Here is a 27,626-nt window from a genome sequence, read left to right as displayed (position 1 = left end):
AACTGGGCTGCATCCTTTTTTGTAAAATCAGAAGCTCTTAACTTTTCCAAGTTTTAATTGAGCGCTCCCGCTCTGATCTGTAGTGATGTCTTCAGCTTATAGCTGTGGAAATTCACCCCACCTCATTCTTGAACATCCCTCTTTACTTCCTCCCACCCACTTCATTGAAACAGACCCTGTGGGCCCAGGTCCAGGGCATCCCTGCATCCATAGTAACCAGACTTCAGCTTTCTTTGTCACCATGGTGACGGCTCGGCCGGCCCGTTGGTCGCCATGGTAACTGGGGGCGGGTAGCAGGGTCCGGCGGGCTGGGCGCATGCGCGCGCGCGGGGAAGCCTGGCCGCGCCGCACGCTCGCGACCCCTCGGCTTCTCTCGACATGGCGCTGCGGCGGCGGCGTCGGGGGCTCCTGCTCCGCGCGCGGCTGCCCGACTTCTTCCTCCTGCTGCTCTTCAGGGGTGAGTGTGCTGCTGCCCGTGGGAGGGGGGGCCCGGGGGGCGATGGGAGCCGAGCGGGCCGAGCGGCTGGAGCCCATCCAGGCGGGAATAGCGGTCCCGGCCCTGGCTCCGCGGCGGAGAGGACTCGGGTCCCGGGGAGAGGATTCGGGTCGGGGCCTCGAGGCGGGGTCCGGGCGGGAGGCCGGGCTGCTGTGGCGGAGCTGGGCCCGACGCGGGCGCGGGACCCTGCGGGGCACCCTGCGGGGGACCGCGGCGCGGGCGGCGCGCGGCGAGGCCGGTGGGCGGCCTGCGGGGTCCCCCGGCGCCCGCTCGGCACCCACCCGGCTCCTGGCCCCGCTCCCTCGGGCTCCTCGGGTCGCGCTGTAAACAAAGGGACTCCGCCGGGGCGAACGCAACTTTCGTGCGAAGAAAACGGCGCGGGTCTCACTCCAGGACTCGCCCGTCTCCCGCCCGAGCGAGGAGCGCGCGCAGACCCCGACCCGGCGCCCGGGGGGCCGCTCGGATCGGGGCGCAGCGAGGCACCGGGGAGCCCGGCGCGCCCTTCCCACTGTCGGGAATTCCCACCAGAGTCGCGTGTCCCGGGACAGCTGGACAGAAGGACCGAAATAGCTCCCGAGGAGCGAGGGCGCGCGTCCTGGGCCCGGGGCGCTTGGGAACTAGCGTGTTCTTGGTCTTTTTACAACAACTTGGGGAGCTGGGTTTCCCTAAGCCACTGGCTAGATAAGAAAGCGAAGACCGAAGGCCAGTCTCTATTCCAGGTCAGGGGGGCAGCAGACACCACCCCATTCCCACCACGGACTGTACCCCACTCTTCTTCCCCGGGTCTGCGGTCGTTTCATTGTCTGGCTTTTCTCTACCATTGTCCTCCCGTGATGTTTTGCGGAATATGCAAGTGAACACGCGAAGGGACTGTCTCAGAATTGGGGGGGGGGGGGCGGGGAGGAGAACAAAGCATTCCTGTGTGTGGTGCGCATTCACGTGCAAGTGCCCACAACGGTGGCAGTGAAGGGGGGGGGGGTGCCCCTGGGACAGAAGCTGGGAAAACGGGGCTCTGTGATGAAGGATAGCGTTTCAGGGGGGAACTATCCACCGTAGACTTTGCCTGGAAGTAATTTCCAGAAAGGTACGTGGCCGAGTGATCTAAGTGGCCGGAGGCTAGCCGGGGGACAAGGGTGTCAGGAATGCCCGGCTCCCGGCTTCGTCGGTCACACGGACACTGTCCTATTCACAGAGGGAACAACTCCCTATTGTTGCAGAGGGTCCGCGCACATGAAAGCTGGCAGTTTCTATTGCAGGAGCAATTGGCAGTTTCGTTCAGGAATGAGTTTCAACGCGGTGTTTTGTTTTTTAAATAAAACTGGAAGATGCAAGGGACCTCACAGACCCATAACCTCCTAGTTAGCCCTCCTGGAGGAGCTCGTTGGTGACTTCTTGATTTAAAGGGCTGAGATTTACCTGGAGAGCAGGGGAGAAAGGATCCCATGTTGCAAAATAGGACCAGTGACAAAGAATCAAGGTGGTAGGATGTGTTAATTCTCTTTGAAGGGACATACGTATTTATTCAGGAGGGAGCTCTTTTTCCATTAATTTTTTTAAAAAAAATATATCTTATTGATTTTTTTTACAGAGAGGAAGGGCGAGGGATAGAGAGTTAGAAACATCGATGAGAGAGAAACATCGATCAGCTGCCTCCTGCACACTCCCCACTGGGTATGTGCCTGCAACCAAGGTACATGCCCTTGATCGGAATCGAACCTGGGACCCTTGAGTTCGCAGGCTGACGCTCTATCCACTGAGCCAAACCGGTCAGGGCTCTTTTTCCATTAATTTATGTTCTAAATATATTTCTAGGAGCTTGAAAACCGTATTCTTCCACAAGTCATGATAAGCTGTGTCTTTTTTTAAAATTTATTCTTTAATTGCTATTGCTTTTTTGTATTCTCATTTAAAAAAAAAACACGCTGGGTTCCCAGTATAATACAAACATTCTGTATTCGTTTCCTTTAGTCAGGCTGGATTATAAGAATTTAACATATATTAATTCTTTTAATACTAATAACCACTCTAAGATGGTTGCTATTATTTTTTCCCATTTTGTGAATGGAAAAAAACACACAGAAGCACAGAAAAATTCAGTAACGTGCTAAGGGAGATTTAATTTGGAAATCTTCAACAGTTGGTGTTAATCCAGTTTTTGGTTTCTTGTATTATTCCATTTGATAGTGGCGTTCTTATTATGGATCAGTTTAACCGAATTATCAAATGTTCAGAGCTTTGTGGTTTGTATATAAAATATTTCTTTTGTCGAATGGGTGACAGGTGCAATTCAAGTTTACAAATGTTCTGCCATATGTCTTTTTAAAAAAAGATTATTACTGTCAGGCTCCCAAATCTTGGATGTCCTAGAGCAGCGGTTCTCAACCTGTGGGTCGCCAACCCTTTCACAGGGGTCGCCTAAGACCATCGGAAAACACATATATAATTACATATTGTTTTTTATGGTTAATCACTTTGCTTTAATTATGTTCAATTTGTAACAATGAAAATACATCCTGCATATCAGATATTTACATGATGATTCATAACAGTAGCAAAATTACAGTTATGAAGTAGCAACGAAAATAATTTTATGGTTGGGGGTCACCACAACATGAGGAACTGTATTAAAGGGTCGCGGCATTAGGATGGTTGAGAACCACTGTCCTAGAGGGAAGTGCTCCATTTAGCATTAAAACAGTAACAGTTTGCATTCTTGGGACAAGACAGTGTGCTGAAGCCTAATAAAATTTGAAAATCAAAACTTCCAGGATGTTTTTGAAAAAGAAAACAAAGGAAAAAAAAAAGTTCTCAACTTTCTGTTTGCATGTGTTTGAACTCTTGAAACATTTAAAAAAAAATAACCCATTTTTTAATGCTATTTTAATTCTTTTAAATGGTCTGCTAGGTGTGATCATGATTGGAAGGTGCGTGTATTTTCAGAAAAACAAGGACCACCTGCCTGATGCAAGCAGCGCCTCACGTCAGCTGTTGACGCTGATGACTGTTTGCTAGGCATTTGTTCTTGGTGCTTCAGGCTAGGGAGCCCGATGGATAGCTGTTAGAAACACATAATCGTAAGAAATGGCGGTTACATCCTGGAGGAATGATCCTACACCCAACTCCTATGCTCTCTGCAGCTTGCTCTAAAGGCGGCCCCGTAGGGTAGGCTTAAATCAATTCTTTTGAAGGAAACCAGATTTGTATTAAGCACAGTTTCTGAAAGGACCAGATAGTGTAACTGAAGAAGCGGTGGATTTAGTACATCCAACTAGCAGCTGTTAGAGATGTGATATTAGCAAATTCCTTCTCTATACATTCTCTGGATTTTTTCAGAGCACAAGTGGAGTAGAAGAAAGGAAAACACGTGTGAAGGAAGTTAGGATGTATGGCGTCTGCTGAATGATACCCTAGTCATGAAGTTGCATTCTTTCTCTCTTCAGTTTGTTCTATTGGTGAGAGTTACCGATGTGTCCCCCCCCCGCCCCCCACCTTTGCATACCTCCACCAGGCTCCCGATTCACCCCAGGCCTTCACTTGTCTATTGTCTGCACCCGTATATGCATATAAGTTCTTTGATTAATCTCTTCCCCCCAGCTTCTCTTTTTTAAGCTATGTTTGCAGTCAGGTGGTGTGAATATGATGCTGTTAGAGCTGCATGCAGATTGCAAGTCTTCTGTATCTACCCTCTGAAAGCTAACGGTGTGCACATCGCCTCGCTGGAGTAGAGATCGGGAAGCTTGGGCAAGCACATTCTCTTCCACTGAGTTTAGCAAGGACAGTGTCGAAGTCGACAGTGATATCTAAAGCCTTCATTTACTGCTTCTGCCACTTGCCTTTTCACACAGAAAGCGTCCGGAGAATGAGTCCTGGTCTCCATGATAAGGAACGCTGCCCTATTTTGTGTTGGTGTGTTTTCTTTGTTTTTAAGGAGTATCGATGATGGGTTATATATTTCCTATGAGTAGTTAATATGTACAGCAGGGGTTTCAGTGCTGGTTGTGTAGAAACATCAAACTTTAAAGTAGATAGATATAGATATAGATGTGTGTGTGTGTGTGTGTGTGTGTAATTGATTTCAGAGAGGAAGGGAGAGGGAGGGAGAGATAGAAATATCAATGATGAGAGGGAATCATCGATCAGCTACCTCCTGCTCGAACGGAGCCTGCAACCCCAGGCTTGTGCCCCGACCAAGAATCGAACCATGATCTCCTGATTCATAGACTGATGCTCAACTACTCAGCCACGCTGGTCGGGACAAAACATCAAACTTTTTAATAAATTAGGAGCATGCGGTCTTTTTCAACATCACCTTTCGTTTTCAGAGAATCCCAAGGCTCCTTTGGCTCAGCCTTCTTCCTGCACATCGTTGCCAAAACCCAAGTCTGCCATATCCGTGCTGTGTGCTTTGCCCCAGCTCCCAGCGATCCTCCCCTGTCTCACTGAGCAGAGCTCTCCGTCTGGCTCAGAGCTCTAGTCCAGTTCAGTGCAGTAGAACATCCTGAGTATCTGTAGTGTGCCACCTGCTGCACCGTTCTTCATGCTGGGGGTGCAGAATGAAGACAGCACCCTCAGCCCTCAGGGGGAGCCAGGATGAGTGCATTGTCAACTATATTGGGCTTCAGTTGTTGGGTGCAAATGCATTTTATCTTGTCAGCGATAGAAAAAGTTTGTTGAGAACAGAGGCTGAATTGAATTTCTCTTGTCTCTTTTCAGAGATGATTAGAGTAACTATTCTCGTTGTCACTTGAAACTCAGTTAACATTTCTTAAACACTGCCTATGTGTCCAGGCCTTTTGAATGCTTCTTATCTTAGTTCCAGCGGCCTAGAAACTTTGGGAAATTCTTAGTTTTTACCACAGTAGTGTCTGTGGAAGAAAAAGAAAGGCAAGTGTCGCTTGACTTGGCTTAGTTTAAAAACCTTTCTACCATCTACTCTGTGCAGTTATACAAGGTTAAGAAGAACATGGGAAATGCTTATGTTATAATTTAAGTGGCACAAGCTGTAAGTATGATTAGTATATACCAAGTGGTTACAATTACACAAAACATCTAATGCTTGGGGGGGGGGGGGGGGGAACCGGGAAAAAGTGAATCAGAATATTGCTAGGTGCTGTGTTTGAGTGGTACATCTCATGGCCCATGGTTTTCTACTCTTCCCTTTTCCTGGCTGAGGCTTTTGTCTGTTTTTGAAGTTTTCTTTAATGAGGATGCTTTTATATAATGGAAAGAAGTGCGTTTTGTCTTGGCCTCGAATGGATAAATAGTGGGTTTTTAAATTTGACACTAGTAAGGATTTTATTTTAAAATGCGGGAACTTAATTTCACATGGTAGCATGTGGATTGTGCCTTTTGCTAGCCCCTTGGTGTCAGTCACAGTAGATGAAGGAGGGGCCGCCTTGAAGTTCAGTTTGCATTCTTCGTGACTCATCGGAGAGATTTGCTGTCATTGCTTTTGGGTGGGGAAGCCAGCTGTGTCATCCCCAGCAAATGGTTAACTGGAAAACTAAAAGAGCTGACGAGAGCACTTGTCTCCCCCCTTTATGAACTAACAAAATCATCTGAGTGGTGGCGTCGGTCTGCCTGTTTAGAGTCAGCCCACGTTTATCGAACGCCTGCTTTGTGCTGGCCCGGCCACTCCTGGAGGGCCTGCCTCTCAGTCGTGGGCGAGGGGAATGCCAGACAAATGGACTTCCTTGGAAAGCCGGCGCCGAAAGATGTTTCCTGAAGTAGCCTTAGCCGATGGCCCTTATCAATTCTTCCTGCCCACCACGGACTTCCTTGCTGGATATCTTCTCTAAGAACATGGTTAATGTCCTCAGAATGAAGTGCAGCTGTCGGGAGGAGTACAAAACGAAGAGTGCACAAACCCTCAAACAGCTGCCTTTTTTTTCTTTTTTCTTTCCCCCTCTAAGGTATCTCGACCGGGTGCTGGAACTTAATCCGTGAATTCCTATTTACCTGGGAATCTCCATTTTCATGGCAATAAAGCTTTCCTCGGGCAAAACAGGGAAATGTAAGATGAACTCTTTTCCATTCCAGAAGGAACATGCAATTTAGATAATTAGCTAACAGTAGCATTTAGGGCAGTGATGGTGAACCTATGACACGCGAACTCATTTTTTTGGTTGATTTTTCTTTGTTAAATGGCATTTAAATATATAAAATAAATATCAAAAATATAAGTCTTTGTGCCGAAACCGGTTTGGCTCAGTGGATAGAGCGTCGGCCTGAGGACTGAAGGGTCCCAGGTTCGATTCCGGTCGGGGGCATGTGCCTGGGTTGCGGGCATATCCCCAGTAGATGTGCAGGAGGCGGCTGATCGATGTTTCTCTCTCATCGATGTTTCTAACTCTCTATCTCTCTCCCTTCCTCTCTATAAAAAATCAATAAAATATATTAAAAAAAAATATATAAGTCTTTGTTTTACTATGGTTGCAAATATCAAAAAATTTCTATATGTGACACGGCACCAGAGTTAAGTTAGGGTTTTTCAAAATGCTGACACACTGAGCTCAAAAGGTTCGCCATCACTGATTTAGGGTAAAAGGTTTCTTTATTGAGATGTGTAAGCACTTGTTCTGGACTGGCCTTGGGGAGGAGAATTTCAAGACGGAGTGGACTTGCAGGAATAATTTTGATTTACAAAGTGCAGATTTGGGAGGATGGAGGTGTTGAGGGCCAATTAAGGGGGGGGGTAGTATGCGCAAAGGTGTGGAGTTGGGAATCCATATGTTGTATTTTGGGACCAATGAGTTATAATGATAAAAATATTAACCGCTACCATTTATTGAAAACGGTGTGTCAGGCATTGTGCTGATAGCTTTACCTGGGCTGTCTCCATTGATCTCAGCAGTCAGTTTTTGGCGATTTCATTTTGCAACTGATGCCGACGTTAATTACCTAGCCCAGGCCATAGCTAATAAATTGAGGAGCCAAATTGTCCATTGGAGAGAACATTAAAGACTAACTAGATTGTAAAGCGCTTTCAATGCCAGGCTAAGAAACTGGGGCCTTCTCATGTAGGTTGTAGAACTTTACTTGGCAGTTTGAAGCAGGGGAGTGTTCTGATCAAAGTGATTTTAGAAGTATCGATCTGATATTCAAGAAGACTGGAGAGGGAAGGTCAGTTAGGAAGCTACTAGAATAGTCAAGGTCACTTCATTTAGGAGAGCTCTCTTGGTGTTGAATTCACTTTTATTTATATTTGGAAATATGTTTGTTTCAATCTTGTTCTTGACATATAGATTTACTGGATGCATAATTTTAGGTTGACAGTTATTTTGTCTTACAAACTAACGTTACACGGATGTATCCTGGTTTCCATCATTCCTGTTGCAAAGCCTTGTCATCTTGCAGTCATGGCATCAATCTTTCCCCTCAGCTACTTTAAAAATTTTGTCTTTGGCATCTGAAATGTTACTACAATGTGATTAGGGTGGATTTTATTTTCTTTTAATTTCTTTTTAAATTTTTATTGCTTTCAGAGAGAAAGGGAGAGGGAGATAGAAACATCAGTGGTGGGAGAGGCTGCCTCCTGCACGCCCCCCACTGGGAATAGAGCCTGTAACCTGGGCATGTGCCCTTGACCAGAATCAAACACAGGACCCTTCAGTCCGCAGGCCGATGCTCTATCTACTAAGCCAAACCAGCTAGAGCTGGGTTTCTTTTTAATGATTCTACTTGTTAATATGTTGTACTTTGTGTATCTGTGAGTTTATATCTTTCCCAAGAATTCTCAAGTATTACCTGTACGCATATTGCCTAGCTTCTCTTAGTTCTTTTCTTCTGGGATTCTGCTAAGATCTTTTCAGTCATTCTGTCTCCTAAGACAGTTAATGGTTTGGTCATAATTTCATATTCTTCTCTCTTTGTGCTGTTCTGGGTTATTTATTTACCTTTGCTTTATAGTTATTTTTTTTCCAGCTGTATGTAATCTGTCATTTAATCAATGCATAGAGGGTTTTTTTAACCAATTATATTACTCATTTCTAAAATTTTACTTTGTTCTTTTTATAATCTGGTTTCTTTTGCTTGCTCAGTTTTTTTATTCCTTTTTAAAAACTTTCATGTACAAATGTTTTATATTATTCATCCGATTCTTCAAGTATGCGAACTTCTTGCGGATCTAAATCTAATGTTTATTGTTTCTTATGACTTGCTGCTGGTGGTTTGTTTTTCTTTACTTGTAAACTGATATTTGGTTGATCTCAATCTATACAAATCTGAGCCTGGCCCCAGGAAGCTTTGTGTGGGAGAGATCCTTCTACTGGGCGGCATTATTGAAACTCTCAGGCTCAGCTTCTCTGCCTTCCTGCTGGGCCATGGGTGCAGTCTCCCCCCTGAAGTACTGCCCTCGGGGTCACATGCCACTCATCTTACTACTTTCTGGTTTCAGCCCACAGATATTTTATTCGTTCTTTTAAGGATTCTACTTCCTGTGAGCCCAGAGATACATTAAAGACTCTGATGTATGAAGACTCTTGTTGCTGGGGTATACAGACCTTTCAGAGTGTCAAATCCACTACACTGCCGGAAGCAGGAAACTCAGCTTTACTTAACCCCCACTCCCTTTTCAAATTTGTTATTTATTGATTTTTTTCTTTAGAGAGAAATAGATCTTTGTTGTTCTATTTATTTATGCATTCATTGGTGGTTTCTTGTATGTGCCCTAACCGAGAACCGAACCCCCAATCTTGGCATATATGGACAACGCTCTAACCCAGGGGTCCTCAAACTTTTTAAACAGGGGGCCAGTTCACTGTCCCTCAGACCGTTGGAAGGCCGGACTATAGTTAAAAAAAAAAACTATGAACAAATTCCTATGCACACTGCACATATCTTATTTTGAAGTAAAAAAACAAAACGGGAACAAATACAATATTTGTATTTGCATGTGGCCTGCGGGCCGTAGTTTGAGGACCCCTGCTCTAACCAATAGAGTTAGCTGGTCAGAGCAACCTTTTACCCGTTTGATTAACATAAGAGTCACATACCTTTCTTTGCCTTGTTTTCTTTTCCAATTGTACTTGACATTCATTATTCTTTTATATTAATGTCAGGTGTACAGCATGGTAGTTAGACATAGTGGAGGAAGTGATCCCCGGCACCAGGCATAGTTATAGAGTACAAGTGAGGATTAAAAAACAAACAAAACTGTTTAGTGGGATGTAGACCCATTTTTAAAATTTGTGTTTTTCCCTTGCCCTAGGAGATATATCTGGAGAAAATATTACTAAGAGCAATGTCAGAGAGTTTACTACTAGTTTACTGTTTTCTTCTAGGAATTTTATGGTTTCAAGTCTTACATTTAGGTCTTTAATCCACTTTCAGTTTATTCTTGTATATGGTGTGCGAAGGTGGTCTAGTTTTATTTTCTTTGCATGCATCTGCCCAATTTCCCCAGTACCATGTTTGAATAGACTGTCTTTATCTCATTACATTAGATTAATTGATCATATAGGCATGGGTTTATTTCTGGGCTCTGTATTCTATTCCATTGGTCTATGTGTCTTTTTAAAAATTAATATGTTTTTATTGATTTTAGAGACGAGACAGAGGAAGGGAGAGGGAGAGAGAGAAACATTAGTTGGCTGCCTCCTGCATGCCCCCTACGGGGGATGGAGCCCGAAACCAGGCTTGTGCCCCAACTGGGAATTGAACCAGTGATCCATTGGTGCATGGGACGATGCTCAACCAACGGAGCCACACTGGCCAGGGTCACACAGATCTGTGTGTCTTTTTTTATTCCAGTGCCTTGTAGTGGGTGAGATAGGAAGTAGTGTGATAGTTCCCACTTTGTTCTTTCTCAAGAATGCTGTGGCTATTTGGGGTCTTTGGTGGTTCCACATACATTTTTTGATTATTTGTTCTACTTCCATGGAAAATGCCATTGGATAGGGATTTCACTGAATCAGTTGATTTTTTGGGTAGCGTGGACATTTTAATGAAGTTAATTCTTCCTCTCTATGAGCACAATCTATGCTTTCCTTTATTTGTATTTTCTTCAACTTCTTTCTCCAGTGTCTTATATTTTTCTGAGTATAATTAATTGTTAAATTAATTCCTAGATACCTTATTATTTTTTGATGCAATTGTAAATTGGATTGTTTTCTTAGTTTTTTTTTCTGGTAGGTCATTATTGGTCTATAAAAAGCAACCGGCCCAGCTGGTGTGGCTCAATGGTTGGGCATCGACCCATGCACAAAGATGTCATTGGTTCAGTTCCCAATCAGGGCACATGCCCGGTGGTGGGCTCGATCCCCAGTGGGGACCCTGCAAGAGGCAGCCGATCGATGTTTCTCTCTCATCGCTGTTTCTGTCTCTCCCTCTCCCTTTCTCTCTCAAATCAATAAAAACATATATATTTTTTTAAAAAAGCAACTGATTTCTGAAAGTTTATTTTATATCCTGCTACTTTACTGAATTTATTTATCAGTTCTAGTAATTTTTTGGTGCAATCCTTAGGGTTTTCTTTTCTTTTCTTTTTTTTTATAACATCCGGGACTAATCTTTTTTTTAAGGTTTTCTATAATTATATATTTCTATATATCATGCCATCTGCAAATAATGACACTTTTATTCTTTTCCAACTTGGATGCCTTTTACTTCTTTTTCTTGTCTGATTTGCTTGGCTAGGACTTTGAAAATGGACATTCTGGTTTGGGTCCTGATCTTAAGGAAAATTTCTAGTTTTCCCACATTGAGCAGGATGTTAGCCGTGGGTTTGGTATATATGGCCCTTCTTATGTTGAGGTCTGTTCCCACTATGCCCGCGTTGCTGAGAGTTTGTATTATAAATGGTTGCGGAATTTTGTCAAATGCTTTTTTTCTGCATCTGTTGATATGACCATATGGTTTTTGTTTTTCATTTTGTTTATATGGTGTGTCATGTTAATTGATTGGCGGATATTAAACCAGCCTTGCATCCCAGGATTTTGTTGTGGATATTTGTCTATAATGTTATTGTTTTGTAATGTCTTTGTCTGGTTTTGGAATCGGTGATGCTGGCCTCACAAAATGAGCCTGAGGGGCCTCTCCTCCTCGTGGATTTTTTGGAATACTTTGATACAGATAGGTACTAATTCTTCTCTGAATGCTTGGTAAAATTCAGCTGTGAAGCCATCTGGTCTGGGGGTTGTGTTTGGTGGAAGTTTTTTTGTTTTGTTTTTTACTGAGTTAATTTTGTCTGTGCTGACCCTTTAAAAAAAGAATGCCTGGGTTTCCGGGAGCTGCCTGCCTCCTGCGGACGGACGGACGGACAGAGCCCTTGTTCATTTTCACAGCCCGGGGTGTGGCTCCTCTCTCTGGCACTGGTGTGCAGGACTGGGGAGCCCAGCCTGTGGCCGAGACCCCTCCCTCCTCAGGGGACCCTCTGCAGCTGAGACGTGGGTGTGGGGCCAGCCCATTCGCCTCCACTGGATGTGGCTCCCCCTTTGTATCCTTAGTTGTAGGGCTTCTGTTCGGCTCGTCTTCAGATGGTTATCCAGGTCGATTGTTCTAGAATCTAGTTGAAATTTTGATGTGGTCAAGGGAGAAAGTGAATTCCACCTACTCCACCAACTTGACTGGAACCTGCCAAGATGTTGCCTTTTTACAAACTGAAGCCAAGACCCTCAACCCGCAAAAGGTATGACTCACTTTAGTGTGGTCTGACTCACTTCATTGCAGTCCTCGCTGTATTGCCGTGGTCTGTAATGGAAACCACAGTATCTCCGAGGCATTGCCTGTACCCCACACATCACATCGAATTTAAACTGACTTAAAATGCAGATCGAGGCTTTCCAGAGTATCCATTTCAGTTGCACTTAAGAAGTGTGGCTCAAGCATTTTTTTAAAAGAAGTATTTTTATCGATTTCAGAGAGGAGAAGAAGAGAGAGAGAGAGAGAGAGAGAGAGAGAGAGAGAGAGAGAGAGAGAGAGAGAGAGAAACATCAATGATGAGAGAGAATCGCTGATTGGCTGCCTTCTGCACGCCCCCTACCAGGGATTGAGCCCACAACCCGAGCATGTGCCCTTGGCTGGAATTGAACCCGGGACCCTTCAGTCTGCAGGTCGACGCTCTTTCCCCTCAGCCAAACCGACTAGGGCTCAAGCATGTTTAAAGGCCAGGGAAAGCAAGGGTTCTTTAGGTTCTCTGGTGAGAGCTTGGAGGGGTAGTGTGGAAGCGAGTGGGCAGTACCTCATTGGTAAATGTAGAGGACTTGTCAATTTTTGTTTTGGTGTCAACATTTTAAATGTCTGCCACTACTTTTGATATGAAATGAAACTCAGAATTAATTTAAGGGGGAGACTGGAGGATTAGATTGGGAGTGTAGAAGTGTCATCTCTACCCCTTAATATGGATGTGCTCTAACGCGGGTATTGAACCTCAGCTGCCGCTTTGTGAGTCATCTCTTACAGCGGTGGCTCTCCGCTGGGAAATATCTCGCCACACAGGACAGTTGGAAAGTTGGGGGCATGTTTGATTGTCATGATTCGAGGTGCTGCTCCTAGCATTTAGAGGCCGGAGATGCTGCTAAACATCCAACGATGTATCAGGTAGCCCCCAGACCAAGCGTTATGTAGCCCCACATGCCAACAGTGTCCAGGCTGGGAAACCTTCCTTCTAGGGTCTGTCAGCTCTAAATCGATATGTCTGTATGAGCTGAGAGGAGTAAATATTACCTTTTTGGGTAGAAAACTTAACAGAAGGATTAAATGACTTGCTAAAATTAAATCGTCAATCGGTGGCAAGACCCTTGTCTCCTGGTAAGGAGTCCAGTTATTGAGAAATGAGACTCGGCTTATAAGGTAGTGCCTTCTTCCAGAGAAGTCCAGCATGAACAGCTTCCCAGGAAGAAGACTTTTTTAAAGTCTCTTATTGAGCTGGGTCTGTAATAAGACAGATTCCAAGTTTTTGTTCTCCAATGGGAGCCTCAAACGTTTCAACAGCAGTGAATATTTCCAGACTCTCAAGATTTCAAGTAACACTTTGAAATGAATATGAATATAATCTATGCGAGAGAGAGCTGGGAGGCCCGGATTTAATACCCATAATGCTGTAGTTGAATGCCCAACGTTTGGTTTACTTCGCATTTTTTGAAAGATGCTCTTTGTTCTTACACAGGGGCATTTGTTTGTTGAGCTATGGGGTGCTTTCCTTTTCTTCTCTACTCTCCCCTGCTTTCCCTTCACATGTAAAAGAAAAACCATGCCCTGCTCTGAAGGGCTCCTAACATTGCATGGCACACTGACTCAGCCTACGAATCGCCCGTCACGTCATTTCACTGGGTGTTTGGGAAAAGGTAACACTAAACGTTCAGGTGGAAACACCCAGTGGAACTCGGAGGCCTGTTTATTCATTCATATGGCACTTTCTTGTCCTGGACTCATCCATTCTTAACAGCCGTTTATCTACTAAGACGTTTATTTTCAGTGTAAACTCACTAATTTATATTGGCAGCTCCTTCCCTTAAAGATATGCTGGAATTTCCACTGAAACTTTTTATTATTCAAAGTTTGCTAGTTCAGGCACAAAAATTTCCTCCAGGCTTAAGATGTCTAGTCTTTATCTGCAACTATCACTGAACCATTATTTAAATCCAAGAATGTCAAAGAGAAATTTTTCCTTACTCTTGAAACTTAAGACTTGACTTTTGTTTGTTCTTTTGGAAAAATTCTGGACACTAGTACTTTGGATGAAATATCTTCCTCCCATATTAAAAAAAAAAAATTGAAAACTTTCCGCCTCATTAAAATAAACCATCAGGGCCCGGCTGGTGTGGCTCAGGGGTTGAGGGTCGATCCAAATCAAGGGGTCTCGGGTTCGATCCCCAGTCAGGGCACATGCAGGGGTTAACCAGTGAGTGTATGGCTGGGCGGAGTGATAGGTTAGTGTTTCTCTCAAATCAATAAATAAAGTGGGTAGTTTGATAAGTGTGGCAAATATGTAAACTCTTTAACACCACAATCAAAATATTGATATCCACGACTGCCAGAAGCTTCTCAGTGCTTCCTGGTGATCCTTCCCTTCGGTCCCTCCATCTACACCCCCTTCCCCCCTCCATCCTACCCGTCCCCTGGAAGCCCCTGAATCTGTTTTCTGTCATCACATGCTGGTTTGGATCGTATAGAATTTTATATAAATAGAATCATGCCTCATGCACCCTTTTGATATTCATCCATGTTGCAGCACGCATCACTAATTCTTTTCCTTTTTATTATGAATCGTAGTATCGCATGGTATGGAAATACCACAGTTTATCAATTCACTGTTCATAGATATTTGGATTGTTTCCAGCTTTCAATTATTACCAGTAGAGTTGCTGGGAAGAATTTATACACACACATGATTTCATCCTCTCTCGGAAGTATCTGGGAATAGAATGGTTGAATCAAATGATAGGTATATACTTAAATTTTAAGAAACTACCAAACTGTTTTCCAAAGTGGTTGTCCCATTTTACATTCCTACCTGCAGTGGATGAGAAATCCCGTTTTTGACATACTTATCCACACCTGATCTGGTCAGCCTTTCTAATTGTAGCCATTCTAATAGGTGTGTAGTGGTATCTTATTATTTTAATTTACATTTCACCATTGGTTAATAATGGTGAGCATCTTTTCTTGTGTTTATTTGCCTTCCATAAGGTCTCTATTGCAGTCACTCAGCGACCATTTTAGAGTGAACGCACCCATACACAATAAGTAAGTAGATGAATGGGTGTGGGTTGTTCTGTTGAAACTTCACTTGTCGAAGCAACAGCAATGCCACAAAAAATAGGAGCAGGATGTATACAGCCTTTCGATTGTAGTTTTCTGACTCCTGACATAGATGATCCTGCTGTTTGCAAATAAAGACAGATTTATTTCTTCTTTTCCAACCTGGATACTTGTAAAAATATCTTTTTCATGCCTAGTAGCCCTGGCTAAAACCTCTGATACAGTGTTGACTAGAAATGGTGGAAGCTTTCAATATAGTCAGTTTAGTCTGTATATGAATCAGGGGTCATCAGTAAAAAAGTGTCCTACCTGTATGTTAGAGAAGAAATACCAGCTAGTTTATAACCTATTCTTCTACCTCCGGTGGACTGCACCAAAACTAATATGAACGTGTGAGGGCTCACCATTTTTAAAAGACCGCCCCCTCCACCTTCCCTGCTCTCCAACATCTCAGTCTCTCTCCATTGAAATATTTCATAGCAGTTAAAAACAACATATTAAAGCTTATATGCGGTAGTTTTTTTCCCCTCCTTTTCTTTTTCCCTTTTTTTATGCGGTAGTTTAAATAGTTTTTCTCTTGATGATGTCAGTGGGATAAAACAAAAACAAAATAACTAACTAGTCCCTGTCTTTTATATAGTGGTTCCCGGTGGGTTTCAAGCCGGAGCCCCCGGGGTGCTCCCCCATTCAGATGGTAGAGCAGGGGGCGCCGCCTGCCGCCTGCAGCATCAGTAATGAGGCCGTTTGCATGCGGCTCTGCGGGATCCCAAGCCAGAGGGGCTCCAGGACCGGCTGGGGGGGTTGCTGCGGTGCCTGCAGTTGATGCGGGTGTGATGTCGAACTGTTTCTCTATAGCGGCTGAGAGCACACTTCCTCTCCGGATGTTCTGATACCAGAATCTGTGATCACACGGGAAAGTGGGCTGCAGGACTGGGCTCAGAGAACAGTTTTATGCCAGGGTCTTATTCTCAGGGCAATTGTTAGGGGTAATTTATTTCCAGATGAGGTATTTTGCAGAATAAGAAAATGCCTTGACACATGTTCTCTGTTTAGTCAGACCTATTTGTCATGCCTCAGCGCCTCGGAGATGGGTCTCGTGGCCACAGACGGAGAATTTTATGTGTTCGTCTGCGCTCTAGGGCCAGGAGTGCTGTGCAGCGGGTCTAATTGGTCTGCGATTAGAAGAAGTGATAGTACAGGCTCCTGTGAAGATGGTGACCACCTCTCCACCGGGCCTTTATCTCAGTCTAGTTAGTTACTTCATAGACTCTTTCTGAACCATTGAAAAAAATGGAGGAATCACTGCACTATTACAGCAGAAGTGGAGCCATTATTCTGGGTGATTCTTTCCCCATTATTCTGGGTGTTTCTTTCCCTTTCCTTCTCTCCCTCTGCCTTCCCTTTCTTTTTTTAAATATATTTTATTGATTTTTTTTACAGAGAGGAAGGGAGAGGGATAGAGAGTTAGAAACATCGATGAGAGAGAAACATCGATCAGCTGCCCCCTGTACCCACCCCCTGCTGGGGATGTGCCCGCAACCAAGGTACATGCCCTTGGCCGGAATCGAACCCAGGACCCTTGAGTCCGCAGGCCGACGCTCCATCCACTGAGCCAAACCGGTCAGGGCTGCCTTCCCTTTCTTTACTCCCCCCTGCCTCACTCCTCTGCTCTCTTCCCCCACCTTTACTTTCCCTTCTTTCTCCCTCTTCCTTTCCCCGCCTCTAGTTTAGGACAGTTGATTCATGTTTCACCTGGTGATTTGATGCTGAAAGGGCATGAGACCTGGTCCTTCTTTTCTCCTTTTGGCATTTTGCCGTGGCTTCCGTTACGGCGACAGTGACTTCTTCCCCGTGACACTCCTGGACTTGCCCCGGAAGCTGTAAAAACCTCTCTGTTAGAGACGCAAGGGGCTGGGCAGTCCTCAGGGCAGTCACTTCTTCACACATTTCCAGCGAGGGTGGCTCGTGGATGGAATTCTACTCTGATGTTATCGGACTTGGTTAGTCAGGCGCCTGGTCCCGAAATCCTTGATGGCTTTGGTTTGGAGATAGAATTAAATAGAAACAAGATCGTTTCAAATCAGTAGCATCTCATCTGATGTCTCCTGCTGGCTTACCATTGGCATGCGACATGAGATTGCGCTACCTCTGAGTTTAGGGGTGCCCCTGGAAGTTCTTCGTGGAGTGAGCATATGTGCAGTGAAATGACATGCTTTTCTTCTAGATTTGAGAGTCAACACAAGAAGTGCCATAGTCGTCGTGTTAGGGTTCTCCAGAGAAACAACCAATAGGATGAGTAAGGTAGAATAGCATTCATTTATTTTAGGTACAGATGGTTACTGTGTATAAAAAGATTTGTGATAAAGAGCTGGTTCCTGTGGTTATGGAGGCTGGCGAGTTTAGTCTGCAGGGTGGGCCTCGGGCTGAGACCCTGGATCGCTGAAGGAACAGAGGAGGTCTGGCCTCAGTCTGTTGGAGAAATTTCCTCTGCCCAGGGAGGCTGTTTTTATTTTTTATTTTTAGGTGTTCATTTTTATTTTAAAGAGGGAGGAAGGAGGGGAGAGAGAGAGAGAAACATTGATGTCAGAGAGAGACATCAATATCATGCCCTCGGTCTCCTATACACACCCCAGTCAGAGATTGAACTCGCAACCTGGGGATGTGCCCTGACCAGGAATCGAACCCACGGCCTTCCGGGGCACGGGACAACACTTAACCACTTAACCAGCTGAGCCACACTGGCCAGGCAGGAGGCTGGTCTTTCTTATTTATTCATGCCTTTCTACTGTTTGGGTAAGGCCCGTCCACATAGGGAGGGCAATGTGCTTACTCAGAAGTTCACCAATTTAAATGTTAATCTCGTCCAAAAACACCTTCTAAGTTGACACATAAAATGAACCATCACAGCCCAATTTACTTGGAAGTCCATGATATTTGGTTGGGTCTTTTTATACTTTATTTTTAAGGGTCTCTTCGTATAACCATTTAGTTTAGCCAGAGTAACAATGGGCAGTCTTTACCCAGGGCTCCAGCTGGTCCTGTTCTTGTCAGAACTTACAGTTAGTTGATTTCCTGTGTATCCTTTGCTGTGTGTCTGGGTAAGTGGGTCTGGAAAATATTATTGACGGGCACTCTCTCCCCTGGCTGTTAAATTCCTTACAAAATTGGTTACAGAACTGAGACATTGTTGAAACGATGCTGTCTTTGGGGATATTTTCTTCTCCAAGATGGATTATGCCAGGCATGCACACAGAATAAAAATGTAAATATTCTCCACTGGAAAGCCTGCATACCACTTTATATTTAGCCTTGGGCCCCAGTAGGCAGTGAGGTCCCACAGTGACTCACACTAACGTGCAGCCACGCCGGTCTGCCCTGGTCAGGAAAAGTTTCTTTTGAGCAGACGACCAACTGGACAGAACGCCAGAGGCCGAGATAACTCTTTACAGCGCCAGACATGCACAAGCTATTTCTTAGCAGCACATCTGACCGAAAGTGAAACATTTTCTAAACAAGTGTCTTTTCCCTCTTGGTTTACAGCAATGCATATAAGTCCAAATAAATTCCATTTTTCACGGAGAGTGAGACAGCCATTGCCTCTTCTCTCCGCTCTCTCTGCAGTGAACTAACAGCCATTGTGAACGGCAGAAAGAGGTCCCTTTATCTCCCAGGATCCCTTCAGCAGCCAGCAGCCCGTGTTGCTGTTCGGATTGGTTTTGGGGTTCACAAGGGGGAAAGACAGGTACTTTGCCTGTTGAGGCCTCGATCTGTGTGGACGTGGCTGAGTGGTCAGCTTTGGAATTGCGCTGTTCATGGACTCGCCAGCTTCAGACACTTCAACAGAGTTAGACCGAGGCTCTTGGAAGAACAGGGGCCGAGACGGACTTGATCATCTGTTAGGCTTCCATGTGTTTGTATTGTGACATTTTATGTTCTCGGGTTCTTGTTCTTCAGAAGAGGGAAGGGAAATAGAGAGCGCCCTTGTGCCCCCAGGAGGGCTGTGCTGTGGACATAGCCGGAGTGTAGGTTGGGCCCTGACGGGGTGACTTAGCCGGCTTCCCAGAGGGGGCTGCACGTGAAAACCAGGGGCAGTGGGGACACAGCGGAGATCTGGGCCTTTTCCAACCCGCTGAGTCGGAGCTTGGGGTATGTGAGCTCCAGGGGCTGAGGAGGTGGGTTAGGAAATGGCATTTTACAGGGCTTGTCTGGCGTCAGAGCCCAGACACTGGCAGAATTCCTGAAAGGTCTCTCCCAGCTGGAATAGGAAACGGCAGTTGTTGTCCACAGCTGCTAAACTGTTCCAGATCATACAAGCGGAGGCAGACAAAGACACAGAACTTCAGAGAACAGTCTGAGGAGCTTGTGAGACATTGTGAGGGTTCACGCTTCCTCTCCTGCCTTATCGTGCTCTCTGCCTGCTCCCTCCACACCCGTCGCTGTTTCCCCCGCTTCCCTGGAAGGAAGAGATGGCCGGCTGAAGCTGCCCCACCATCTGGTTATCATTCCAGAGGTTATTTTTAAAGGGCACTTACTTCCCTTGCAAACTCCTAGGGAAGGGCTTCAGGAGAACAATGCGGTGGAAGCTGAGGCGTCAGGTTCTGAGTCATGTTGCCCTTTTAGTTCCAGATCCTCTTAACACCTCTCTTAGTTCTGGATAGATTTTCATGACATGTTTCTCCTCATAAGAAAGACGATGAAATAGAGCAGGGAAGTGGGGCTGGGGCGGGAGCTTCTGGCTTTGGCTTTGCTCTGTGCTCAGAGACGTGAACCTGTCCAGGACCCGGTCCCCTGGCTGGGACGTGCGTGGAGTCACTCCTGCTGCCCGGGTGGAGTGCTGTGAGATAGCCCAAACGGGGTTCAGGAGAACGTGTAGTTCTTTAAGTCCTCAGCGTCACTGTGTACTCACCCTCTAGTTTTCTCCTCCTTGTTAATGATCGGATGTTGGTGGGAGGAAGTGAGTGGCTGCCTTGCTCTTTCTCTGCATCAGGCATCATCCTGTAGGCTGTGGTGAGTCCTGTTCAGAGAAAAGTGCCTTCATGGGTTCCTGTCTCCTTTTCAGCAGAAAGTAAACTGAACCACCAGAAGCAGCGTTCCATCACATGTGCTGGATCTGGCAATTAACTCTATAGAAAGATACTGAGGGACTCATTTAGGTTGACATAAGAGAACAGTAGACAGTAACTCAAAGCTGTGAAGATATAAGTCTTCAGTAGAGGCAAGTGTAAAAGTTAGCCTTATTATAATTTTGGTTTATAACTGCAGTTTTTAATTTCTACAGAATAAAAGTAATCATAAATCTATGTTACTGATAAGGCATCCAGTGTGTAAAGATGTAGTTTGTATCATCAGTAGCATAAAGGGAGGGGTGACAAGGTGGCCCCTTCGGGTCTGGATGATAGATGTTGAGAGGATTAACAGTGACTCTAAGCAAGGAGGAAACTCATAGAGGAAAGGTCTTTAAAGCTCTTGGGGGCTTCATTCTGGAACTAAGAAGAAAAGTGAATTCTCCGAGCTCTTCTCTTTCTCTTGGCTTTTTCCAGTGAAGTCAGACTGAGAGAGAAAGCAGTCAACTTGCTGTGTGTGTGTGTCTCTGTCGTGGGATATAATCTGTTCCCATCCTTTCTGGTGAGTGATTGTTGCCCATGTAGAAGGGAACTCTGACCTCTGTCCGAGGGCTCTGCTGTTTTAGAGCCACATTGTCTCTGATTTTACCCTTTTTTTTTTTGTCTTCCCTTCAGGCTGCTTGATAGGGGCCGTCAATCTCAAATCCAGCAACAGATACCCAGTGGTACAGGAATTTGAAAGTAAGTACTAGAGACTATGCATTGGGAGAATGGGCACCCTCTCGTGGACATGCCAGAGTCTTGCAGCCAGTTCAGGCCAAGCATGTGGGGCCAGAGCTGTGCTGGCGGGTGTGCAGAAGTGTTGGCGGCCCGGCCTCCGCAGGCCACAGGGGCTGCAGGTTTGATACTGGCTCAAGTCTGACCTGTCCTGGCTTTGCGCTTACACGACAAAGACATTTCTATATACACGTGGAGTATGAAGGGGAATGTCTCCTCTATTTAATAAAGGTTCCTGCTAATCATCTTCTCCTTTTTCTGGCTAAAATTAACCTTTTTCTTAAGGTCTCCTGGAGCCTGGCGATAGCTGGGTTTTAATCTGCACGAAAGACCTAACATCACGAAGGCTTGCGCGGGCTGCGTGGGTGTAAGTAACCTGAGTTGTTCCACTTGCACTGAGAGTTCCTTTCTTTTTCTCTTATTAGGTGCGGAGCTGTCTTGTATCATTACAGATTCACAGACAAGAGAGCCCAGGATCGAATGGAAGAAAATTAAAGATGCTCAGACCACATACGTGTTTTTTAACAACAGAATACAGGGTATGATGCCATGTCCCCTCCTTGTTTCCAGGCCAGACTTTCTCTCCTCCCACTGGTTCTGCATCTTAGCCAGGATTAGTTTAAAAATTTTGTTTTGCTTTACTTACAGAAAAGTCAAACATGTCAAGGGAATGAGAGTAGCATATTGAACCTCCCTGACCCTGTCACCCAGCTTCAGCAGATACCGATTCATTAGGGCTTTAATCTCTCTGCAAAATAGCTTTCTGAAGTATTGGATCACCGTGCTCCCAGGCCATCTTTTTATCACGATCCATGACCTGAGTGATGCAAGTTAAGTGAGTTAGAGGGTCACATGGCACAGCAAGGAGACAACAAGTGTTTGGTGCAAGCACACCGCACTGAGAAAGCATTTGCTAGACACTGGCGGGTGGGATCCTGTGTGAGCACAGAGGTAAGCATCGGGTGCTCTCAGGCGAAATGACAGGGGGCAGGACAGGTGGCCTGAAAGGCTACCCAGAAGTGACCTCTAGACAGAGAAGTGAAGGCTAGTCAGCCAGGCAGGATGGTGAGGCGTGGGGTGAAGAAATGTGTTGGCCAGAAAGACTGATGTGTATAAAAATATAGAAGCAAATGTCAGCTTGGCTTATTAGAGACACTGCAAGGGCTCCCCCATTGCTGGGGCTGACAAAAGAAGGAGGAGGGGCACGGGGGACTCCAGGTGAAGCTGACCAGTTGTGTCAGGGCCGGACTGGACCAGCTCGAGGCAGTGAATGCCAGGCTCAATCCCCAGGTGGGGCGTGCAGGAGGCAGCCGATGAATGACTCTCTCTCATCATTGATGTTTCTATCTCTCCCTCTCCCTTCTTCTCTGAAATCAATATATATCTATAATAATAAAAGTGTAATATGCTAATTAGACCGAATGTCCTTCCGGATGAAGCTAGGGCTGCGAGGGAAGCCCGGGTCCCTGGTGCCTGCTAGCTGCCAGAGGGAAGCTGGTGCAGCAGCCGGGGGAAGGAAGGCCTACTCTTGCACGAATTTCGTGCATCGGGCCTCTAGTATCTATATAAAGACAGGGGCATATAATGAGTCCTCTCACACCAGGCACTGTGTTGGTGTCCAGTGTCCTCAGAGCTCACCTGTTTTAAAGGAACAGAAATAGAAGCCAGTCTTCTCATAAGGCGTCCAATGCTGGCCCCAGAAACTGCCTCCTTCAAGTTACAAAGAGATCTCGAAAGAGTCTTTAGTGCCCCTTTCCTTCTCTTCTACAGGGGACTTGGCAGGGCGTGCAGAGCTGTTGGGGAAAACCTCTCTGCAGATCTGGAACGTGACCAGAAGAGACTCTGCTCTTTATCGCTGTGAGGTGGTTGCTCAAGACGACCAAAAAGAAATGGACGAGATTGTCATTGACTTGACTGTGCAAGGTAGACACTCACGTGCAACCAACGTGTTCCCCTTTCAGGCCTCATGAATTTGTATGTAGGAAAAGGAAAGATCAACTCGTACTTTCTTTCCTTCCGTAGCTCCATCCCTGAAGGCGTCCGCTTTAGGGAGGGTGTAGAGACCTGGGGCTGCTTGAGTTGGGTGGAAGCTTCTGCCACTTCCCTCCCCCGACTGTGGGAGGCCCCTGGGAAGGAGGAGGCCTTGGGAACATGCTGCGGGATGATACTGGGGGTGGGGGGGGAGGTGAGCTACAGGGGCAGGTTTCTGGCGGCAGACCAGAGGCGGAAGGTGTGGCCATGGGACAGCGGGCATGGCCATGGGATGGTGTGTGTGGTCATGGGGCCAAGGGCGTGGCCATGGTCCAGTGGTGGTGCAGAATCCCCTGGCTGGCTTTCTTGTTTGGGGAGCGGATTTACGGCGGGCTTGTTGCTGATTTTAAATACCAACCTGTGCTTCTCCTACAGTGAAGCCAGTGCCTCCGGTGTGCACGGTACCAAAGGCTGTGCCCGTAGGCAAGATGGCCACGCTGCACTGCCAGGAGAAGGAGGGCTTTCCCCGGCCTCATTACAGCTGGTACCGCAACGACGCACCCCTGCCCAAGGACTCCCGCGCCAACCCCAGATTCCAGAATTCCTCTTTTGTCATCAACTCTGAAACGGGCACTCTGGTAAGACCTGGGAGAGGTGCGGATGGAAACGTCTGCTGGGCAGGGAGACCTGTGGAAAGAGGAGCCATTGGGAGAGAGAAGGGAGCTAAAGTCCCTGACAGACCCCGGGAACAGGGTGCTGGTGTGAATAATCACCTGTCAGACTCATGAGACAAGCAGAGAAATCTGGTTACGGCTGGGTATTCCATGTTAAAATTGTCTATTGTTTCAGGCATGATCATGGTATTGTGGTAATAAAAGATTCCTATCTGTTAGGGCAGTGGTTGGCAAACTGCGGCTCACAAGCGACATGCGGCTCTTTGGCCCCTTGAGTGTGGCTCTTCCACAAAATACCACATGCGGACGCACACGTACCGTGCGATTGAAACTTCGTGGCCCGTGGGCAGAAGTTGGTATTTTGTGGAAGAGACATATTCAAGGGGCCAAAGAGCTGCATGTGGCTCGTGAGCCGCAGTTTGCCGACCACTGTGCTAAGGAAACGTATTCGTATTTATGGATAAAAGATGTCTAGTGGGAAGGGGTGGGTGGGGCAGAGGTGAAGGCAGGTCTGCTGTGCCCAGCGACAGCCACCCCAGCAGGTCACCAGCCCTGCGGATGTCTGAGCACGCAGTGCCTGGGGTGCTCCAGGGGCAGGCGTCGTCATCCCTCTTCCAGAGTGAAAGTCACGCTAGCATCACACTCTGGATGCTGCCAGGCTGGAGTCTCCATACACCAGAGAAGCTGCTGTTGGGAAGCTCTCAAGCGAGGGTGTCAGGAGTTCCAGGAAAGAACCTGGACAGGACCTGGAAGCGCAGGAGACCAGGCGGCAGAGCAGACATTGCCCGTGGGAGGCGGAGCCTCTTCTCACCTGACAGGCCTCCCATCTCCTTGTCATGTCCTGAGCAGGTGTTCAGCGCGGTTCGCAAGGAGGACTCCGGGCAGTACTACTGCATGGCTTCCAACGACGTTGGCTCGGCCAAGTGCGAGGCGCAGGAGATGGAAGTCTGTGAGTGCCTTCTGAAAAGATGGGTTTTCTCTTTAGGCTGCAAGCGACTGCACGTTTACATTTAGTGTCAGGCGTCCGTGCAGACAGCTGTGGGTAGCTGACTGCGTCACCACGGCCACTCGGTGTAGGGCGGTGAGGACAGCTGTGTGGTGACCAAGTGTCCTTTGCAGGTGCTGGTCTCCTCAGGACAGACTTCCCACTGCTATTGGTGTTGGAAACATGGCTAATTATGTCCCTTGTAACTGCGTTTAATAACTCCATTACTTTGTAGTTGATAAAAACATCAGGTTATGTTGTCTTCAGAAACTCATCCGGTGGTAGGCAGATGCAGGGAGCTGAGGCACAGTCTTAGCCCCAAAATCGCCCAGTTCTGGGCCGATGCCGGCTTTGTGGTACTGTTCTCAGGGGGGTGCTGAGCCGGATGGGGCAGGTGGGGTGGCCAGACACATGTGGGGAACTGAGCCCTCCCCAGAGCAGTTTTCCAAACTTGCCCGATGCCGAGAATCATCTGGGACCACGGGCTCTCATTCAGAATCCAGGCCCCACCGCGCACACGACTGTCTCCGGGAGGTTGGGAGGGTCCCTGGGAAAGAGCGTTCCGGGGGCTCTCCTCGTCGTCAGGTTTGGGAAGCTCCGCTCTCAGGGAGGAGGGAGATCCAGGGCTTTGCTCCAGACCCGGTGACCCTCCAGATTGGGCTTGGAACCTGAGGTTTTAAAATCGAAATCTCCAGTTGACTTTACGAGTACACCATGTTGGGAACCACTGCCTGGGGGAAGGAGAATTTTCCACTCCCTCTGTTGCTGCATCCCCTGCACACTTTCCTTTGTGCAAACACACACAGTGGGAAGTCCTCAGTGGCCGCCCATGGATCGTGACTCTGCCCACCGTCCAGCAACGAGAAAGGCGGTCCAGGCTTCCGCAAAGGGGGCTTGTGGGTACCAGGCCAGGCATGCAGGGAGTGGCCATCCTCTCCCCTGGACTTCTTACTGCCTGGAACTAACTCTCTTCCCCTGATAATCCACAGCACAGGGAGCCCCGAGAATGAGGAGTTTTCTTCCTAAGACGCCAGGCTCCTCATTCTGTAGACAGTGTATCCGTCTCCTCCAGTGGTTAACTCAGGATTTAGCCAGAGGAGCGTTCAGGCTTCTCTACCCGCCAGGCCCCTTTCCTACAGGGCCAGGGGCAGCAGCATTGGACGTGGAGGCCTCGGCGCCTTTCCACGTGAGGACGGGCACGGGCCTGAGTGCGCTAGGAGAGTCTGCGTGTCCTCCCCCGTCTGGCACAGGGAGGAGGCACTGCCGGGTCAGGTGCTTGGTGAGGCCAGATAGTGTGGAGCCTCTCCTCCCTCCACCTCCCTCCCATCCAGATGACCTGAACGTGGGCGGGATCATCGGAGGCGTTCTGGTGGTCCTGGCTGTGCTGGCCCTGATCACCGTGGGCATCTGCTGTGCGTACCGACGCGGCTACTTCATCCACAAGCAGGACGAGGAGAGGTGAGCCTGCGCTTGTGGAAGGAATAACATACAGGCGGGCATTAACGTGATGCCCAGCAGTCGCTCAACTGCCCTCCTCTGTTTCAGTTTCAAGAGTCCGGGGAGGCCCGACGGCGTTAACTACATCAGAACAGATGAGGAGGTATGGAGCGAGGGGGCGGTCACTGGGGAAACCCAGGACTCGCGGGGTCCCCAGCACGGAAAGGGACATCCCTCCTTGGAAACCAAGTGGGTCCCATAGAAAAGATTCCCAGGTTCCATTCCAGACGCTGGGCTCTTCAGCCTGTGCAGCACCTGTGCACGCTGACGGCCTTACAGCTGCGAGCGCTTGCGCTACCTGTTAGGATGCTCAGGCTGACCCGTCCTGCCAGTTTCTCCTCCAGGGACATGGTGCTTTGACACGACTACGTTCCCCTTCCCTCTGCCCCGGGCCCCTCGGTGGGCACAGGGTGGCCGTATTCTAACCCTGTGCTGGCCTTGCAGGGCGACTTCAGACACAAGTCGTCGTTTGTGATCTGAAACCTGACATGCGGCCGAGAGCACACGCAATACCTCCACCAGGAACTTCCCTAGAGCAGCCGGAGGGCAGCGCACCCGACAGAGCTAGTCACACGTGCAAAGCTTTTTGTTTTGGCCAAAGTTGACCGCTACTCTTTTCCTACTTTTTAACAAGCCGCATGAATAAAAGAATTTTCCTCAAGATGGGCTCAGGCATCACACGGAAAAGAACTGAGTGAGCTCACCGAGGCCGGCTCCCAGCTCAGACCACTGGGTCCCATGGGCCTGGGAAGCCAGTTCATTTGCCACTTGCTGTATGTCAGCCGGGGGAGCACCCTGCGAGGGGGGACGAGGGAGCAGGATGCCCTGCAGCTGCGGTTTGAATCAGTGCGTCCAGAAATGAGGCTCCTTGGCCGTGACCTCGCCTCAGTGGCCCCGACAGTCTGCACTGGCTTTTCTGAAAGGCGCCTCAGTGTTGTCCTGTCCATCTGGGGAATCCTCTTGGATCAGCACTTACAAAAACAACCAAAATCAGGAAGGTGACCTGCTCGCTGGGAGGGCTCCTTACCTGCAGGAACCCTGCTCGTCGCCGGAGGGTCTCTATGGAAACCTCCCGCTCAGCCCAAGTGTGACATGGTACTAAAACGTCCTGCTTTTCTAGGGGTGTTTGTTTTCTAGAATTTTACATTCTAAATTTTTGCTAAACATGTATTTTGGTTATTGAAAAGAAAACTTCTATTTAAACTGTAAATATGTTGTCATACAATGTTGAATAACCTATTTTTTTAAAGAAAAAGTTCGGCTTGCAGGAGTTCCAAGCTACTCGTGTTGAATGGAAAATGCCAACAGTAAGAGCATCCTAACGACGGCGTCCGCACGGGGCTCACTGGGCCATTCCTTCCACAAGTGCTTTAGCGTTTTCGAGAACTTCTGCCACCGACACGTCAGACCACGTTGCTTAGGGAATCTTTAAAATTCCAGTTGAGTAACAACAAAGTTGTCCT

General features: G+C 47.2%; 1 protein-coding gene across 1 annotated transcript; it reads left to right on the top strand.

Moving 5' to 3' along the window:
- The first annotated feature begins 306 nt into the window (after window positions 1–306).
- Window positions 307–26,643, top strand: JAM3 (junctional adhesion molecule 3). Its single transcript, XM_036354393.1, has 9 exons — window positions 307–457; window positions 20,935–21,000; window positions 21,462–21,575; window positions 22,807–22,959; window positions 23,443–23,645; window positions 24,531–24,630; window positions 25,656–26,124; window positions 26,212–26,266; window positions 26,608–26,643. Exons 1-9 carry the CDS (start codon window positions 379–381, stop codon window positions 26,641–26,643), a joined length of 1,275 nt encoding a protein of 424 aa, XP_036210286.1. The 5' UTR covers window positions 307–378.
- Window positions 26,644–27,626: the final 983 nt, after the last annotated feature.

Source organism: Myotis myotis, unplaced genomic scaffold, assembly GCF_014108235.1.
Source record: "Myotis myotis isolate mMyoMyo1 unplaced genomic scaffold, mMyoMyo1.p scaffold_m19_p_20, whole genome shotgun sequence".
Classification (NCBI taxonomy): Eukaryota; Metazoa; Chordata; class Mammalia; order Chiroptera; family Vespertilionidae; genus Myotis; species Myotis myotis.
Note: the sequence above shows the minus strand (reverse complement) of the source record. Positions and strands in the feature narration are given on the sequence as shown.

Excerpts from the sequence above, each read along its gene's own strand:
- JAM3 (XM_036354393.1), top strand. The coding sequence starts at position 379 with ATGGCGCTGCGGCGGCGGCGTCGGGGGCTCCTGCTCCGCGCGCGGCTG. Across the intron at positions 24,631-25,655 it reads GGCGCAGGAGATGGAAGTCT|CACAGGGAGCCCCGAGAATG; the intron begins GTGAGTGCCTTC and ends GATAATCCACAG. Across the intron at positions 26,267-26,607 it reads ACATCAGAACAGATGAGGAG|GGCGACTTCAGACACAAGTC; the intron begins GTATGGAGCGAG and ends CTGGCCTTGCAG.